Source organism: Panthera tigris, chromosome B1 (genome assembly GCF_018350195.1).
Source record: "Panthera tigris isolate Pti1 chromosome B1, P.tigris_Pti1_mat1.1, whole genome shotgun sequence".
NCBI lineage: Eukaryota > Metazoa > Chordata > Mammalia > Carnivora > Felidae > Panthera > Panthera tigris.
The window spans coordinates 132,821,163-132,839,436 of record NC_056663.1 but is presented as its reverse complement, the minus strand read 5'-3'; the positions used below and the strand labels follow the sequence as shown (position 1 = coordinate 132,839,436).

General features: G+C 39.4%; 1 protein-coding gene across 11 annotated transcripts in view; it reads left to right on the top strand.

The window, feature by feature from the left end:
- Window positions 1-18,274, top strand: part of AFF1 (AF4/FMR2 family member 1) — a 145,708-nt gene that overhangs the window by 73,146 nt on the left and 54,288 nt on the right. For 10 of the 11 annotated variants that reach the window (XR_006216871.1, XR_006216872.1, XR_006216874.1 and 7 more), the window contains 4 exons: window positions 4,549-4,593; window positions 9,815-9,901; window positions 10,828-10,864; window positions 14,304-14,355. Coding sequence is in view for 7 of the 11 variants with exons in the window: in XM_042984222.1 (XP_042840156.1) it covers window positions 4,549-4,593; window positions 9,815-9,901; window positions 10,828-10,864; window positions 14,304-14,355 (221 nt within the window). In the remaining 4 variants the exon portion in view is untranslated. The remainder of the gene's footprint in view (window positions 1-4,548; window positions 4,594-9,814; window positions 9,902-10,827; window positions 10,865-14,303; window positions 14,356-18,274) is intronic. The other variant, XM_042984220.1, reaches the window with a different exon arrangement.

The window sequence follows — 18,274 nt, the reverse complement described above, 5'->3', positions numbered from 1 at the left end:
TGTTTTGGTAATTTGCACTGAATCTATAGATTGCTTTGGGTAGTATGGGCATTTTACTTTATCTTATTTTACTTGTATTCTATTTTGGGGTAGTATGAACATTTTAACAGTATTCTTCTAGTCTATGAGCCACGTTATGTCTTTTTATTTATTTTTGTGGTCTTCAGTTTATTTCATCAATGTCTTACAGTTTTCAGAGTACTGGTCTGGTCTTTTACTTCCTTTGTTAAATTTATTCCTAGTTGTTTTTTTTTTTTTTTTTTTTATGTGATTGAAAATGGTATTGTTTTCTTAATTTCTCTTTCTGATAGTTATTAGTGTATAAAAGTGCAACAGATTTATGTATATTAATTTTGTATCCTGAACCTTTACTGAATTCTTTTTTTAGTTCTAATAGTTTTCTGATGAAGTCTTTAGAGCTTTCTATATATAGTTTCATGTCATCTGCAAATAATGATAGTTTTACTTCTTTTCCAATTTGGATGCTTTTTATTTCTTGTCTGATTGCTATGGCTAAGACTTCCAATAAAAGGGGCAAGAGTGGGCATCCTCATCTTGTTCCTGATCTTAGAAGAAAAGCTTTCAGCTTTTCACATTCGAGTATAATGTTAGCTGTGGTATTTCTTTTTTAAGTTTCTACAATAAGGGCTATATCTGCAGTTGATGGGTACATTTAGTACAGTCCCCCCCCCCCCCCCCCCCCCCCCGCCAAGCTACTGATGTTGCATCTTACAATAAATGGTATCAAATAGAAGAAATAACAGTACATAAAAAGGTTAATGCAATGTCAGGTACAATATGTATTCAGTAAGTAGCTGCTGTCATTTTATTTTCAATTGAATTATGGTTCCTGTGTTAAGTCCATACCTTTGTGGGGAAGCAAGGTCAGTCTACATACAGGATACCAGATTTGTGAGGCAGTCAGAAGTAGGTAGGCAGGAAGGAAGAGCTGCATTCCCCTAGGAACCTAGATACTGCCTGTGAGAGACAGCAGTGGGATTTGTGGTTGTAAGTGCTAAGGTCACTGTCTACACCATGGAAGCAGAGCTGGACAAAGAAGGACCTGCAGACTAGAATTTCTTGATTCATGCAACCAGCATGGATTATTGTTGTTGCTTTTTATCATGTCTTGTGCTTTGTGGAGGTCTTACCTGCAGATCTTCAGCCTTAACTAGGCTGTGCTTTAGAGAGGCTGATTGTTTACTATTTGGCTGCAGTGTTTGTTACAGGGACCTGGCTTCTCTGAGCAGGAGTGGCAGTACTCTGCTGGAGACCCTGTGGCAAAAGTGGATTTTAAGGAAAGGATTAGGCCATAATGGTTTGTTGAGCTTCCCCTCCCTTTTTGGAAAGTCTCCTTCCAGCGGCCGACTTGGAGGTGCCAAGATGTACTTTATTAAACACAAGAGAGCCTGTCCTTACAGCTCTTTCTCTGCAGACAGATTTGAAATACCTGTACTCTAGTTTAAGAGTCTCTAATTTGAGCCAGAAGAAGAGTAGAGATCTGAATTTCAGGCAGATGGAACATAAAATGGGCCCATGTTATACAGACTCTCTTTATATATCTCTATTATAACCTCTCCTCTTTTAAATACAGTTTGAAAAATATATCTTGATAAAGGGGAATTAACTCTAATTCTGTAACTTATTCTTAAATGGTTCAGTGTAGAGGTATGGGTGGGAGAGAAAAATACAAAGTAAATGCGATAGAATGCCAGCATTTGGGGAGTTTGGGTGAAGGGTTCATGGGAATTTCTTTTATTATTTTTGTAATTTTTCTGTAAATATACAATTATTTCTAAAAAGAAAAGTTGAAAATATCGTGAGCATCTTTCCATGCAAGCTCATACATTTATATTATTATTTTAATTCTCTGACACACTGCTATATAGATGTACTATAAAGGTCTTCAGCTAGATTCCTATTGTTGGGCATTTGATTATTTCCAGTTATTTGCCATTATAAACAGTGCTGCTTGGAAGTCTTAAAAAAATTTTTTTTAAGTTTATTTTGAGAGAGACACAGACCGCATGAGCGGAGGAGAGGCAGAGAGAGGGGTAGAGAGCGCGGGAATCCCAAGCAGGCTCCACGCTGCCAGCACAGAGCCTGACGTGGGGCTTGAACCCATGAAACTGAGATCATGACTTGAGCCGAAACCAAGAATTGGACACTTTAACCAAGTGAACCACCCAGGCGCCCCAGGGAGGTCTTTAAATATATCCTCATGTATTTGGAATGGAATCCCCACATCCCTTTGAAATACTCCCACTTTCATAATGGATTTAATAGGAACATTCACAGTAAATTAACCGATTAATGCTTGAACCTAAGACCTTATTTATAATTTTAAATGGGTTAAATGATGACTCCTTAGCAATGTTTATCTTATCCAGATACTAATAAATACTGAGCTATAGAAAAATTTCTTCAATTCCGCTTCATCTCATATAATAACTTTAGGGACAGCTTGGCGGCTCAGTTGGTTAAGTGTGTCACTCTTGATTTCCACTTAGGTCATGATCTCACGGATTCATGAGTTTGAGCCTTGCATCAGGCGCTGCACTGACAATGTGAAGCCTGCTTATGATTCTCTTTCTCTCCCTCTCTCTCTGCCCCTCCCCCGCTCAAAATAAATAAACTTTAAAGAAAAATAAAAACTTTAGAAAAAAAATCTTTTAGTGACACGAAACATCTTGGCTAGGTATTGACTCCTTGAATAATTAAGAAGTTCAGAAAATCGTTTAGTGTCCTGAAGTTACAGCTTTTTCATCTCATTCTGTTGGAAGCAGTGGAGAAATCTTTTTCTCTCTGATTCCTCACTTTCATTGATTCCCAGATATGTTAATTGGATTCCCATTCTCATTCCAGGAACAGATGGGATGAGGGGACTACTTGACCAGAGTCAGTAGTAATATGCTGTATCTCTGTTGTGTTGATCCACCTTCAGCTTATAATTATTATTTGTCCTAATTATGCATGTGAAAAACTGAAACCGTAGAATACTCTTAAATTTTATCATGATGTCAAAACAGCATTCATTTCTGTTCCTGACAGTTGTCCTGAAATGTTGGGTTATTAGTATTTGGTCCAGTTTTTAGGCATCTCTTAATGGTTTTGAAAAACAAAGAGCAGGTAAGCAAGTCTAGTGTTTGACATGCATAATGCCTAAAGGCAGAGCTGATAGGACATGCGGACTAAAGGGATACCCTTGATTCTTTGGATGTACCTTCTGACCTCCAGAGCCAGTCAAAAATATCAAACTGCAAACATTTCAACAAAACTGTTTGCATGAAATTCACGTTTTAAAACCTGACCCCAGGCAAATTAAATTACATTTGAACATTGACGGATCCGTTCAGTTTGATTCCATGGCAGTGTGAATGTTGTATGCTCTTTTCTTTCCTTTGCCTTCATCCTTCAACTGGAATGGTGGGTTAATGAATCGTAGATCAGGAATTGGCAACCAGTGCTGTATTAAATTACACTCAGATCAGAAATGAGAGCCAGGAAAAGAAGCCTTTCATCTACTCTCCAGCTATGAGGCAGGTATTGGACCAGACAGACTGGGAAGACCAGTAACGGGAGGAGTGTGTGTTGTATAGAACTTGACCGGGGCACTTGGCTGTGAATTGACACAGAGCAAAAAGTTGCTTTTCCAGGGAAAATCATGAGGTCGTGGGATTTCATGTCTCTAGTTAAGGAAAAATGATTTTTAAAGTTTTTTTTTTTTTTAAACTTTTGCATTTTCTTTGCACTTATAAAGACTGTAAAAAGACATTTCCTAGACACCATCTGTGGTGGTGATATTGGTGGCAGCAGCCGTCATTTGTTTAGCTGGAGATAAGGAAGAGAAGTCTAAGTAGTAGATCTTTTATCCAAGACACTAGGAAATCTGTTTCTCCTAGGGTCTTTCTCTGAGGAAATACATAGTATGTGTTTGTGTGTACACACGTGTATGTGTATATTTGCGTATATAAGGTGAAAATGCTGGCTGGAAGCAGGGGCAGAGACACTGAAGTGAATGTCTTTACCTTAAAGTGAATCTTTGGCCAGTTAGAATATTACAAAAAAAAATCTGTCTGTGATTCGATGTTGGCCTTTTTAACTATGAGGTAGGTGTTCAGATGATTTCCATCTTTGTGTTCATTTTACTTGGCTCACAGGACACATGTTGCTATGAAGCGGCAAACTGCGACCCCAGTTTTATTTCTTTCTGCCTCTACTTTTGTTATATCTGTTTTCCCCATAGATTTAGTAATTTGCTAATTTTCATTAATACACACGTTTTCCTTTGGAAACTTTGATCTGAGGGTCAGAATTAGTCTGCCATTGTCTCCTGCAGAACCCCCTCCCCACTCATTAAGTCAGGTTAGTCTCTGGTCTTGTTTTATCCAGAATGTGAAGTTCCTAATACTTAGCTAGTAAAGGGTGGCCCTGAGGTGATTCCACTCACCAGAAGGTTGCCATATGAATACCAGCGTCTACTAATACCATCACCCGAGTTCTTTTTGTTTCTGTGCTAATCTTTCCCTTCTTGGTTTTCACTTTCAGCAGACCTACTCCAATGAAGTTCATTGTGTTGAAGAGATTCTAAAGGTGAGTTCATTTACTGTTTTTCATTTGAAGAAATGTTTAAGGAGGCAGGCATATCTCCATTTACTTTGACTTTAATGAACAGTTGCCATTTCCATACCCCTTTAAACTGTTCCCCTCCTCATACCTTCAAATGCAAAATAAACCAGAATAGTAACAGAAGGACTCTTAAAGCATTATTGAGCTCTCTGACAGACTCTATTAATTAAAATGAAATCTGCAAGCTGCAAGGCATTTGTCTCAGGTTTTTCTGGTGGCTCATAAAGACCCACAAGAGTTGCTCACTTCTCAGAAAGGAAAGCCCTCTGTATTGAGGGGTTAAATGGTGCTTGATTTATACCTCTGGGTGTTTTGTAATGGACACTTGCTATGTATGGCCTCATCTTCAGTGAGACCATGAATTTTTAAAAGAATGAAGAAAAACAGTAGGAAGTAAATGGATATCTATAAACTTACCTTGAAGGGTTATTTTTCACTCTTGTTTCTTGAGATGGTGCTGTGAACATTTTTGCTGTTTCTACAGATACATCATTGAACCCGTTATCTGTTGGTTCAGGGTTTTGTTTTGTTTTTTTCCCCCCACAAGGACAACAGATTCTTCCTAGAATTCAGTTCCAGGAAAAAAATAAATTAATTCTCCTCATGAACCAGTGTGCTTTCATTTTATCAGAGAAGAATTACATAAACTCTTTAGTTTCTTACTTTGGCTTCAATTTCCAGGAAATCTAGAGCTAAATTGAATGCTCAAGTACTATAATTGTAATAACTAAGGGTTTTGTTTATTTCTCATTGCTCCTCTTTGGCTTTTAACTTTCTTCCATGTCAGTGGAAGCATGTTAGTGCTATTCTTGCTTTATCTTTTACTGTAAGTTTTCTGATTTTTTTTGAAGTAGAGATCTGTATGACACATGTACCTATTCATTTGTATTTTCACCGTTCACTTTTCCTCAAAATATATGCTTATCCAATTTTTCCTTTAATTTTTTATTATAAAGTATTAAGTGGGTGGCATTGAAACCAGTAATTCTCACTTGCAAAAAAAAATTTTTTTTTTCAATGTTTATTTATTTTTGAGAGAGACAGAGACAGGATGCGAGTGGGTTAGGGGCAGAGAGACAGGGAGACACAGAATCCAAAGCAGACTCCAGGCTCTGAGCTGTCAGCACAGAGCCCTACATGGGGCTTGAACCTACGAACTGTGAGATCATGCCCTGAGCCCAAGTCGGGCCCTTAACTGACTGAGCCACCCAGGAGCCCCTCACTTGCAAAATTTTTGACAAAGGTAGTGTCTAACCAGATGTTCAGATATTTGGAAAGCAGTTCCATCATTTCTGTTTTATAATTTTTGTCCCCTACTTTTATAGTTGGAATCTTCTAAGAAATATCTCTAAGGAAGCACACTTTGTACTGCTAAAATTGAACAATTTTTATGAACAAGCAAGTAAGATTAATAATAAACAGGTTATGTTGGTTAAGCTTTTGTCTCATCCTCTTCTTCTGATATTTCTGAAATCCTTTGGTGTGATGAGTAATAAAACAACAAATGACTTAGTTATAAAATATGGCCTTAGCATTTTCTCTGAAAGTGTGTGTGATTTGTTTTATAGTTATTTCAAAAGTAAATGCAACAATATAGATTACTTGTCTTCTGTATATATCAAATGTTGCTCTTAGATTTTGATGTGTTAATATACTCCTCATGAAATCCCTTATTTAGGATGATGGTATTAGAGTATCAGACAAGCAGTTTTAATTTAATAAACCTATTCATCGTCCCTCCCCTCTCCGCCAGTGTCACTTTCATGGGTTCTTGCTTACCTGGAAAGGCATGAAAGTGAACAGTTAATGCAAGCTACCAGGTGAGTATTTTCATTTGAAAATCATAGGGAGAGCAAATAGAAGGATATCCTGGACTGAGGAGGGACACAAGCCTTTGCATAGTGGAGACTTGGAGTCTTTCCCCCTACACTCACCCTCTCTTGGGGGCTCCAGCCATGTTATATGCACTCCTTGGGCCTCAGTTTCCTTGTTGGTAAAATGAAGGCCCTGGGCTAATAGATGATCCCTAGGGTCCTATCTAGCTCTTACTCTCTAGTGCTGATCCAGGTACTTTCCTCTGCCTCGTGGTTCATGTTCTTCTCTTTTACCAGCAATTTATGAAGATTGCCAGGAATCCTAACACAAATATTTCTGATGGGTGATAGAAGCAGTAAATAGTTTCCTCACAGAAAAAACAATCATAGAAAATCTTTCTTGGTTCTCTGGTGGAAATATGAAGAGTGGAAGTGTTTTAACAAAGGCCTATAATTCCTGCAGGCTGATGGGGTAAGAAGATAGCAGACAGTACTGGAGATTAGGAATTGGTCACACATGAGTTCCAGACAGTGGACTGTGCCCTCATGTCCTCAGTGGGCATAGGGCAACAGCTCGGGTTTTCTACTTACAGTGCCATGGCCTGGACGGCCTCCTGGGGAAGTCAGCACAGTACCTGTAGACAGTACCTCAGTGCAGCATTCTAGCAATTCTGGTACAGTGAGTGGTAGCACTGTTACTTGTTCATTCATTTATGCAACAAATAGCCACTAAGCCTCAAGTACTTTTCTAGGCACTGGCGATGCCACGTGAATAAGACCTAGTTCTTGCTCTAATGGGGATTACAGGAGGAAGATAATTACATAATAAAAATATCAGGTATTGATGAGTGCAGTGATTCCCATAGCAGGCAAATGAAGAGGATAAGCAGAGGAAAGAATGCAAAAAGCCTTGAGGTGGGAACAGGTTGGTGTATTCAAGGAGCACCAGAAGTTAGAGGAAGCAGACAGTGTGTCTCGAGCAGAGTGAGCAAGGTAGAGAGCAAGGAGCAACAGCTCCATGGCACCTGGAAGCTAAGACCCAGGCAGGTGCCACCTGATTTACCCTCATTCGTGTGGTAAGTCATTGTTAAGGTAGGGAGCGAGTTCATGGCCTTGTGTGCAATTCTGGGCAGCCTCCTTGCCTTATGGCCCCAATTCTCCTAAGGCCTAACTCCCTCTAGTAAGCCAGGCATTTAGGGAAGTATATAAATTCTTTCAGGCTGTTGGCAAACAACTTAGGTCCTGAAAGAGTTTATGCACTTTCCAACTGCCTAATTTAATAGCTGGGGCAGCCCTAGGCATTGTGAGCACAATGGACATTTTCTGGAAATAATTGGTAACTAAAAGTCATAGATGCCATTGGGATTCTAAAGAAATTCTTGGAAAACAGAAGGGGGGATACTTTCAAACACCTCAATTAATTATATTTTTATATTGCAGCATTATAATGATCCTGTTCCTTAAAGGATAGTCAAATAAATAAAACAGCAGGGCGCTCGCTTTGGTGCAGTATTGAAATTCTTTCAAAACTAGACTTAATTAAAAGTTGTGATGCTTTTAATTTATTAAGTACTTTTTATGACCATGTATCCAAGCATTTTACATAAATTACCCTCATTCTACTTAGAAAAATAAGTGGTCTTAGTTCACCCCTCACTGAGAACAGAGGTGCAGAGAGCTCAGGGACTGTAGGCTGCCAGGGCTGGTGAGGATCAGTTAGGATTCCAGTCTAGGACTCTGGCTCCAGAGTGGTTACTCTTTCCGTTATATTCTAGGACAGGATTCTTCCTTTGTGCTGAACAAAGCAGATGGTTAGTCAGTAGGCATGGACATGTCTTCACCTTTAACAAAAATTACTCAGGAAAGCCAGCATCAGTTACTCTTCTTGTCACTGTGCCAGGTCATTTATGTCTGTCCTGGGGTGATAGCCACCAAGAGAGTGGCTGTGGGGAAAGGCAAGGGGAAAAGTGCAGAGTCTGGGAATGGAAATACTTGCTAGAGATCCATCTCCAGTTGTTCAAGGATCAGATGGCATTTCTGTGGCAATGGAGAGGTTGGTCCACACTCTGAAAAGAAATGCTATAGTACACAGTGTGTTATACAGGTGAAGTAATTCAGCAGTAAATCTGGGGTCACGAGCTTGCTCATAGGGAGTCGCCTGTCCATCTTTAAGCCAGTTTACCAAGCAAGTCTGACATGTGTGGGAATGAACTTCTTTCTCTTAGACTGGATAAGCGAAAGGGCCCACACCCTGTGCTCTCAGCCATCAGCTTCCTGGGACACCAAATCCGGTCATTTCAGACTTCAGTTTTCTCATCTGTAAAACGAAGAGGTTGATATTCATGATCTCCAATGCCATTTTAAGAAATTGTGTGTGTGTGTGTGTGTGTGTGTGTGTGTGTGTGTGTGCGCACCTACATATATTTGTGATTGGGCATATTTAATCTGACATTCTGTTTAGGGCCAGGTTTTTAGCAAAGCAGAGTATAAGTCATGAATGCACTCAGAAAAAAAAGAATTCATGTCAGGATATATATATATTAATTTGGAAGATCTAAAAATCTTGCCTCCATGAAAATAGTGAATAGAAGTGAAACTTCTGTTGCTGGAAAGGGAACATAATTTTTAAAGGCCCTTTCCTCCAAAAAAGTTCATATGTACTAATAGTGTGTATCAGGGAAGGGTCAAATCCATTAAAACTCTCCCAAGTGGAACAAGTGACCTGAATTACTTGTTTGCTTAAGTCAAACAGGAAAGTTCTTCTTCCTTTGAACTTAAATAATTCCAGGAAATGCAATAAAGAAGCTGAGGGAGAAAGAACGCATTGAGTAGAGACTCTGTGTTCACGGTTACATAAGCTCTGTTAATACCTATTACTGTTTATATGCTTTATAATATTCAGTGTTAAGACCATTCATGTTCTGCATTCTTGTTTTTCTTCTTTGAACTGATTACTGTTTTGTGAGTTGGAGATCTTTGGTGTTTGAACATAGCCCATTAAGTAGGGGTTTTTTTTTAAAGTAAAATAACTTTTAAGATTTCACTTTTTATTTACTATCAACCCACTTTAAAAAGCTGGGGCGCCTGGGTGGCTCAGTGAGTTTAGCGTCCGACTTCGGTTCAGATCATGATCTCACGGTTTGTGAGTTCGAGCCCTGCGTCGGGCTCTGTGCTAACAGCTCGAGGCCTGGAGCCTGCTTCGGATTCTGTGTCTCCCTCTCTGTCTGCCCCTCCCTTGCTCTCTCTCTCTCTCTCTCTCAAAAATGAATAAATGTTAAAAAAAAAAAAAAAAAAGTCTTAAATAAAGTTAACTTACATAGCAATAAGTATTCTATTTATAATTGTTCATCCCTTTCCAAATCTCTTTCCAGGAAATGACCCATTCATGGCCGCCTCCTTTGACAGCAATACATACGCCCAGTACAGCCGAGTCCTCCAAATTTCCTTTTCCGACAAAGGTAATTCCTTACAAGTACAGTAGGCACTGTATCCACATCAGTGAAAAGTCTTAAGTATTGCTGTGAACCAGATTAATCTAGCACTAGCTGTTGGAATCTTTGCAGATAAGGTTAAAATTGCAGTTAATTTAGCTCTTAAAATGCTTCATAATGTTTTCAAACACTTCACTCTCCAAACTATGTCAGTAAGAACATCTTACATTTGTACCAAGTTTTATAGCTTATGAAAGCATTTAGGACTTTTCAGTAAATTCTCTGGGAATTCTGGGAAAACAGAAGTTCAGGGAAAGTAAGTAAGGTGAGTGTCTGATTCCTAGTTCAGGTCTAATACATAAATCTTCCACTTCTTATGCTTCCTAATTTTCTTAAAGTTTGATATGATCATCTACATTAGCGCTGGTTTTAGTAACAAGTGGATCAGTTGCTGACTTGCATGTTTCATTGAAGCATTTGTGAACAATGTATTTTAAACACTGCCGTTTTCCTTTGCTTATTTGTACTTTTGGATCTCCTTGGAGCTATAGAAATAGCACCTTCAGATCTGTGTTTTGTCCAGCTTTGTATGCATGCACATTGTTAATATATTATAGCTATTCCTTTCCATGGTATTGTTTTCAAAAGAGGTTATATCTACCCAAACCGGAATTTGCCATGTTAGATACTTTCCATATTTTCTCATGATAGTTTTTAAAAAATGTTCATTATTACTGGTTTTAAGGTAAAACCTTATGCTTTGCATAAAATAAAATAAAACAAATCTATCTTTGCTGTAAGGAAAAGTAAACTCTAGGAAACAGCAGAAGAAATAAAACCTATTTTATGTAAAAATTAGATTTACCAGTGTTCATCAGACTTAGTGGTGATGCTACGTAAGATTTATAAACCTTAGTATTTTGAGAACTAGAGATTTTTATTTTTCTTTCTAGGATTCTCAGCACATCAGTTCTGCAACTCAAAACCAAAGTAAGTAAATTGCGTGGAAGTGATTTTTGCATTGAAAAACAAAGCATAGTTTTTACTGTTTTAATATAAGAAAATTAATGAAAAATGGCCTAGCACAGATGAGGGCTTCCTCTATTGAAAGAATAGGAAAGGAGGGAAAACATAAAACTGTTCTTTGGATGGAATTTCAGATTGTTGCAAAGACTTAATGAAGAGGTCGTAGTAAAATACTTAACAAATATAATGTGTTACAATTATAACAATTAGCTGTATATATAATTAATATATAATTATATAATTAGCTGATCTGTGCTACACATTTTGAATGTGACTCTCAAAGCATTATAATTCAGGAATTATATATAAGAATAGATTGGAGTATTTTGTGTGGTTCTTGTGGTTTTTTTTTCTAAAAAAAAGTAAGAAATTTGTATAAGGAATAGAGCACACAGATGCTTTAGTTTTTCCTGTATGTATTCACCCTGTAATTCTTGCTTGTCTCTCTTTATGGATTGTAAATAGTTGGGAATTTAGGGGGAAACAGAAGTAAGCTAACTGGATCTAGCCTTTCTCTTCATCAGTAACCCCTTGGTTCAGTAAATTTTTTTGTGTACCAACTACATACAAGGCATTTGAAACCTTCTAAAAATGACTCAGGTATTTGCAGTCATTTAGTTTAGTAATATACGGTGAGCATCCAAGTTACGAAGTGCTAATCTTCAAAAAATAGGGCTACCAAAGTAGGATATGTATGTATGTCAGGAAAAGATTGTTCTTAGATATTTCATGGAGGTGACTCTTCCTCAGACCTCCCCACCTCATTCTTTTCCCTTACTTACATTTTTCCCTTTATTATTCTATTGTTTAAATTACAAGGATGTGGGGAGAGTAGAAAAGGTGAGGAAAGCAAGAAGCAGAATATCCTTTCCTCTAGAATGGGGGTGGGCCCATCATAGCCTGAGAGTCCGTCTGTTCTGCAACTATATTTTGTAAAGGTTTTATTAGGACACAGCCTTACCCATTCATTTATTATTATGCTACAAGGTACAGCATGCAAAGTCCACAATATTTACTGTCTAACCTTTATAGAAAAAGTTCGCCATCCCCTGCTCTAGATGTTGAATAAGATCTTCAATGAATTTATTACTGAATTTCCCCTACATGCAGAGAAGTAAACCTGATCATCTTGCCACAGTATTGTATAAGTAGCAAGGTAAAATTAACAGAAATTGGTGGCTTCTTGGGGGAGATGGGGAAATCTTTTTTTCTCAACGTCTTGGCTGCCTATACAGAGACAGATAAGCAGTGAGAGTGGCACAAGCCTTAGATGCATTGCCAGCTTAGCTGTGGATAGGAGTAGTATGTGCCCCTTTTACTTGTTGCTCTCCCTGCTCCCCCTTTGCTAGGTCTGCCGGTCAGGCAGATTGTATGCCTTCCACTGGCTTAACAGCTCTGATGATTGCTCAGTCTTGGTTTAGAAAGATTCCCTTTAATTCTTTGTTTGATTTCCTTCTTATAGCAAAAATATAGTTGAAGATGAGCTGGTAAGCACTTTTTTTGGCTGCGGATGGATGGCCGCCCTCTTGGCCACTGGAGTAGCATGGGCTGATTCCCCCTTATTCTGATACGGTTTCAGACCCTGGCAGGACTCCAGTAGATCTTGGCTCACTAGATGCTTACCCTGGGGTTTTTCCTGCTGCTGCCACTCTGTCTGTTGGTGTTCTGGGGAACCTTGTTCACTTTTGTGAGACTGGCCTTTGCAGGGCCTCGTTGGACCCTAGAAGGGTCTAGTTGTATGTTGGATGAAGAGGGAGTAGATTATGTGCCGATTTAGTGGTCAGAAAAGTAGAGTTTGACATGTGTTTCTCAAAGTATGCTCAGCAAGAGAATTCAAATTTCTTGAGAGGTTATCTTCAGGTTTTAGAGTCTGTAGAGAATGAGGTATAAGGGTTTTACTTGCATGCCCCAGTATTTATGTTCACAGGTTTGCAAAAACATGACTGCCTGAGGATAACCAAGCCTCGTGGTGCTTAAGACCCAGTGAAGACCACTGTATGGGAGTCCCTGTGACTGTGTTGAGGAGTGACCTTAGCCCCTCCCATTTGTAGTCCTGCCTCCAGCTTTAGCCCCAAGGGGAAGCAGTTCAAAAATATCATGCAAGAGCTGCTGCCACCATGAGGACAGAGTGATTAATTACAGGGTCTCCATATGACATTTTTGGGAAATCTTCAACGGTATCTTAAAAGGCACCCATATTGCCATTCCACTTCAAGTTCTGTTTCAGCTATTACCTCACACCTAGAGCAGGCTCCCAGCTGGTTCGTTTCCTCCACATTTACTATTTCCCCATTCCCTTCTAGGTTCTATCAGGTGGCACCACTAGACTAATCTTTCTGAGAAATCTGTCATGTTCCTGTTTAGACCTTTGGTGATGTCTCATTGCCTAACAATGTTATAACTTACCATCGTGGCATCCAGTGCCCTCTAAAATTCAACCTTCACCCATCTTTCTGTGGTGTCCACACCTTTTGCGCCCCACCCTTACCGTTTCCAAATCTGTGCCATTTTAAATCTTCCCTCTTCTCTGCCTTGGCTTACACGGTCTCTTCTGCCAAAGGCCTTCCTCACCCTCCTGTCTCTATGGCCAGAGCAGTCATTCTGTCAAAATCTCCCCCATCTTTTGTGACACAATTCATTTAGCTCCTTGTCTAACTTGCCTTCTTTAGTCATAGTCAACAGACCATTCCCTAGATTCCTGGTACAGTTAATTTATATGATTGATTTGTGTACTCGTCTCACACTGCCTGGGGTCATAGATATTTGTGTGCCTGTCACGTGTTCCTCAGTTAATTGTAAGCTCATCGAGGACAGGGTCAAATGCCTTGAACTTCTTGTATCTGTGAGGCATTCTGCAGGTAGCTGTTGAATAAATAAATGGGGGCAGGTGTTGAATAACGGGGGTACGGATGAGAAGGGGAGCACACTTGACCAAATACAGAGGCTGAGAAAAGGGAGTGCTAGCAAATCACTGAAAGATAGGTGAGGTCAGACCAGGTGAGAGTGAGTGCCGCCCTGTCATAGTGCTAACACGTGAGCCGCCCCCCACAACCCGACGTCAAGGAAAGTCAGGTTCCAGCATGTAGGAAAGTTACCAGCCATGTGGCAGTGTGTGCTGCAAGCAGTTCTTTTCTCTGTTTTTGCTCTGTTCAGGATTCTTTGATTCTGAGCAAGTCTACTCTAGAGGTGATGTAAGTTATTATATAATGGTGAGATTGTACCAAGTGCGGTGTGTATAGCAAGCACTGTGGTTGACTGAGTTCAAGTATACTAAACGATTAGGTGGAAAAGATGAGGACAGGGGTGGAGGGACAGCAAAAAAAAAAAAAGGGGGGTGGGGGTTTATAAGAAACTCATGAATATATCTCACTGTGTTGCTTTGATCATTTTCCTTTCCCCACAGAACAATATGATACATCTTCAAAAAACCACACTAATTCTCAGCAGGGAACATCGTAAGTAAAATGCTTTTGTTTATTAAGAGTTTATAACGTAACATTGTAATTTCCCACGTAAATCTATTGCCTAGATTTTTTTGCCCTACTGCTTTCAAGTAATGGCTTTCTTTCATGAACTACCACTGCTTTGTAAAAGGAAGTAATACCCTAGATTTATGCTTGGATTAAGTTCTCCTGTTGAGGGTTCAGGTTCCATAACAGAGTTTGCCAAGGGGTTTTCTCAAAAGAAAAGCATTTGAGCTGTTATTTACATATTAACTGTGGAAAATAGAAGGTTTTAGCTTAGTAAAATTCAGTCTCAAATAGCTTTGGCTTTAGGAAACAAATTTGGGGGGATGTGTACAATTTAAGATTTTTTTTTTGCCACTTTTTTGGCGTAGTTTTAACTAATAAAGAACAAGTCCTGTTGCCCAGCTGTTCTTTATTAAGGCCAAGTAAGTCCAGATACATTTGGGGTTTTTGGAACAGTTTGAAGTACATAATAAAGATTTTTAAATCAGCATTTTGACCTAATTTGTCATTTCTTGATGGTATTAAAGTAATATTTCTTGCTTTTCATACAACTAGGAAGGCTTTTTAGGAACTAGGTGATACTCCTTCAGTATCTAATCAGTAACTGACCAGGAGCTGCCAATCTCCCAGAATTTGAGGTTCGAGCTCCAGCTTTGCTCTGGGCACAGTATTTGTCCCATGTGCTTTGGAAGGAGGCATTGCTGTGGGTTGAATTTTTAAAAAGCTGTGTAGTTGGGGCAAAGAGGTTATTTTATCTTTTCACCGTAACTCTGAATGTGAGACTGGATTCAATCCCTGTTCCTAAGCACCAGCTCCTCGATGGAATTTGTTTTCATTTCTCCATAGCAAAATCAGAAGGAAAAAAAAAAAAAAATATATATATATATATATATATATAACATTTTTTTTTTTTTTAAGATTAACCTATTATAGTTTGAAGGGTGGACTTTTCTGTGTGTGTAATAAAAATTATTTTATTTATAGTACTGGCAGATGGTGAACATTTGCTTGTTTTTATTGTCCTTTTACCAGAAAAAATGTTTAACCCCTATGTGCATTTTCTTTCCTTTTTTCCCTCTTTTCTGCTGCTGCTGCTGCTGCTGCTGCTGCTGCTTCTGCCTTTTCTCCTCCTCCCTTCCCCCTCCCCTCTGGCGCCCCTCCTCCTTCTCTTTGTCCTCCTCCTCCTCCCTTTTTAATTCTTCTGGCTCCTAAATTCTGAAAGTATGGAATCACTGACTTAGATTACATTGAAAGGAGGAGAGTTTTTAAACCAGTTGATGGCTGGTAGAAAATAGAAACTATAGATCCAGGGACCACAATTGCAATAATTCTGTGGAAGCTCTAACTTCCCCAGGGTTGTACACCTTGTACTCTTTGTAATGGTTGGTAGTAAAGCCCTTTATACAATAAAAGGCCCTTGTCAGTGTCTTTGGGGACAGTGAGGAAGAGGGAATTAAAGAGCCTGCATCCCCCTTGGCAGTAAGATTAGCAGGGAGGAGTTCCCCTTGGAGCAGCGCTTGGAGGCAACAGCACCAAGAGAAGGAAGCCGCTGTGTGCCTGGGCCTGGGGGTAGAGGAAAAAAGGCAACTCTGGTATGAGCTAGGCCTGAGGGCTAGGCAGCCTCAGACTGAGCGGGCCAAAGTTACAGCTTCCCACACCAATTTCCATCAGCTTTCAGGCTTGGGTGGTTGGGTAGACCATTTTCTCTGACAGTTTTGCTCCTCAGAGGAATAGGCAGTTCTCCTGCCGAGTTAAACCACTGAAATCAGAGGTGCCTGAAAGTGTATGGCAGGTAAACTTCTGTCTTGTGACGTACATAGTGCTTTCTTCGTAAAACTGTTCATTTGCCAGAAATAAAATCACGTAGGAAAGAATATTTATTATGATCCTGATAGGTTGAAGGAGGGGAGGAAAGCAGGGCCTGTGGAAGGTGAAGAGGAAAAGGAAGCATGAAATAGGAGAGAACGTAGTCTCCAGGCTCAGTAGAATAATGAGGGTGGTATGGCTTTTGGTTGGATGGGGGTGGGGCTGGTGGTATCGATAAGTGCCAAATGTACCATGGGGGAAAGGAATCACTTCAGTGTCCCAATTAATTTGTAAAGTGCAGTCGTAGTTTCAGATTTAGTATGTCACATCTGTTAGTGCTCACGGGTTAATTTGATCTAACGTCAGCATTAAGGTTCTTTGACATGTAGTTAAACGATTTGAGTGGTACACAGAGTACCAGAGGGATGGCCTAATGTACTTTGAATGTCAGGGAAAAATGTTAATTTTGGGGTCGTTTGTACTTTGGTTTAAAAAAATCAATCCAGGTCTTAATGCTCTTTCTTTCAGTCGCAAATATTTTGGAATCCTTAGAAAAGTGGAGTAGTGCATGTGAAAGGAAAACAGAGTGACCCAGTACTGGAGAATAAGTTTGTGGAGAGTCTGTATTAACTCTTAACATCTGTCCAGGCTTGGGGTGGGGAGCAGGGCAGGGCAGCGGGGGCCATTAGCTAGGTGGTGGAAGGATGTAGGTGTGAAAGAAATATGTGCTGAATCCCTTACTTTTTAATCTCTGAAGTTGAAACTCTCAAATGATGAATTCCTTCTGCCAACCTTTGCTAGGGAGTGAATAGCTATGATGTTAGTGCTGTTTGCCCTTAAATTTAGGGGAAGTGGTATTGATTTAAGGCCTCCTGACTTTGGAATCCTTTTCTAAGGCTTAGATCTGTTGAGTTCCAAAGGCAAAGTGTAAGGTATAGCAAAACCTTGGATTGCGAGTAACTTGGTCTATGATGTTCTGCGACACGAGCAAACGTTTCTTTTTTATTTTTCTTTTTTAATTTTTTTTTAACGTTTATTCATTTTTGAGAGACAGAGACAGAACATGAGCAGGGAAGGGGCAAAGACAGGGAGACACAGAATCTGAAGCAGGCTCCAGGTTCTGAGTCGTCAGCACAGAGCCCAATGCGGGGCTCGAACCCACGAACTGCAAGATCATGACCTGAGCCGAAGTCGGTCGCTCAACCGACTGAGCCACCCAGATTCCCCACGAGCAAGCATTTCTAATAAGTTTTAACTTGATAAATGAATGATGTCTTGCAGTACGAGTAGTACATGATGCCGAATGTGACATGATCACAACTGAGCCAGTGGTTCTTGAAATTCACTTTGATACATGCTTTGGATTACAGGCATGTTTCTGGAACAAATTATGCTTGCAAACCAAGGTTTTATTGTATTTCCTTCTTCTATACACTTAGGTCCTTTTATAATTCCCTTGTTGTGCAGCCAGATATAGTTGACCAGTGTCATTGTTTTTTGTCAGCCTCTCAAAAGAGATCATGTGTTTATTCTAGAAACTACAAAGCACTTGAATAGGTGTTACCGTGCTAACTTCTTTCTCCCTTCCTACGCTACCTTCAAATCGCAAGTTTTTACTAGAAGGTGTCCTCCTTTATTTTTATTGGTTCCGCTTCCAAAATCATCAGTATTTATTGGGACTAAGAGGCAGAAATTAACCATTTTAGCAATTTGAAATTTTTATTACTCACATGGGAAGTTTCTTCTGACATGAGGAGAATATCTGGATATGAAGGCTGGGATTGGGATGGTCCTGGAAGTTTGACAAAAAGGAATGGTGCAAAGTTAATAAAAGCTGGGAAGAGTCTGATACCTTTTTAAGTGAGTCTGAGTTTTCATCTCTTGCTCAAAACATTATTGGTTTTTAAATATCTTGGTAAAAGAACTAGGGAAAACCTATTCTATCAGTTTATTATAATATAAAATCATCACTTCAGGACATTTGACAGTTGAAATGTCCCAGAATGAAGTCTAAAGAAGTGGCTTATCTATACCAGTTCATCTAAATCATATTTAGCCTAAGGAAATTATTATTTTTGTTTTTACTATTTGCTGATAC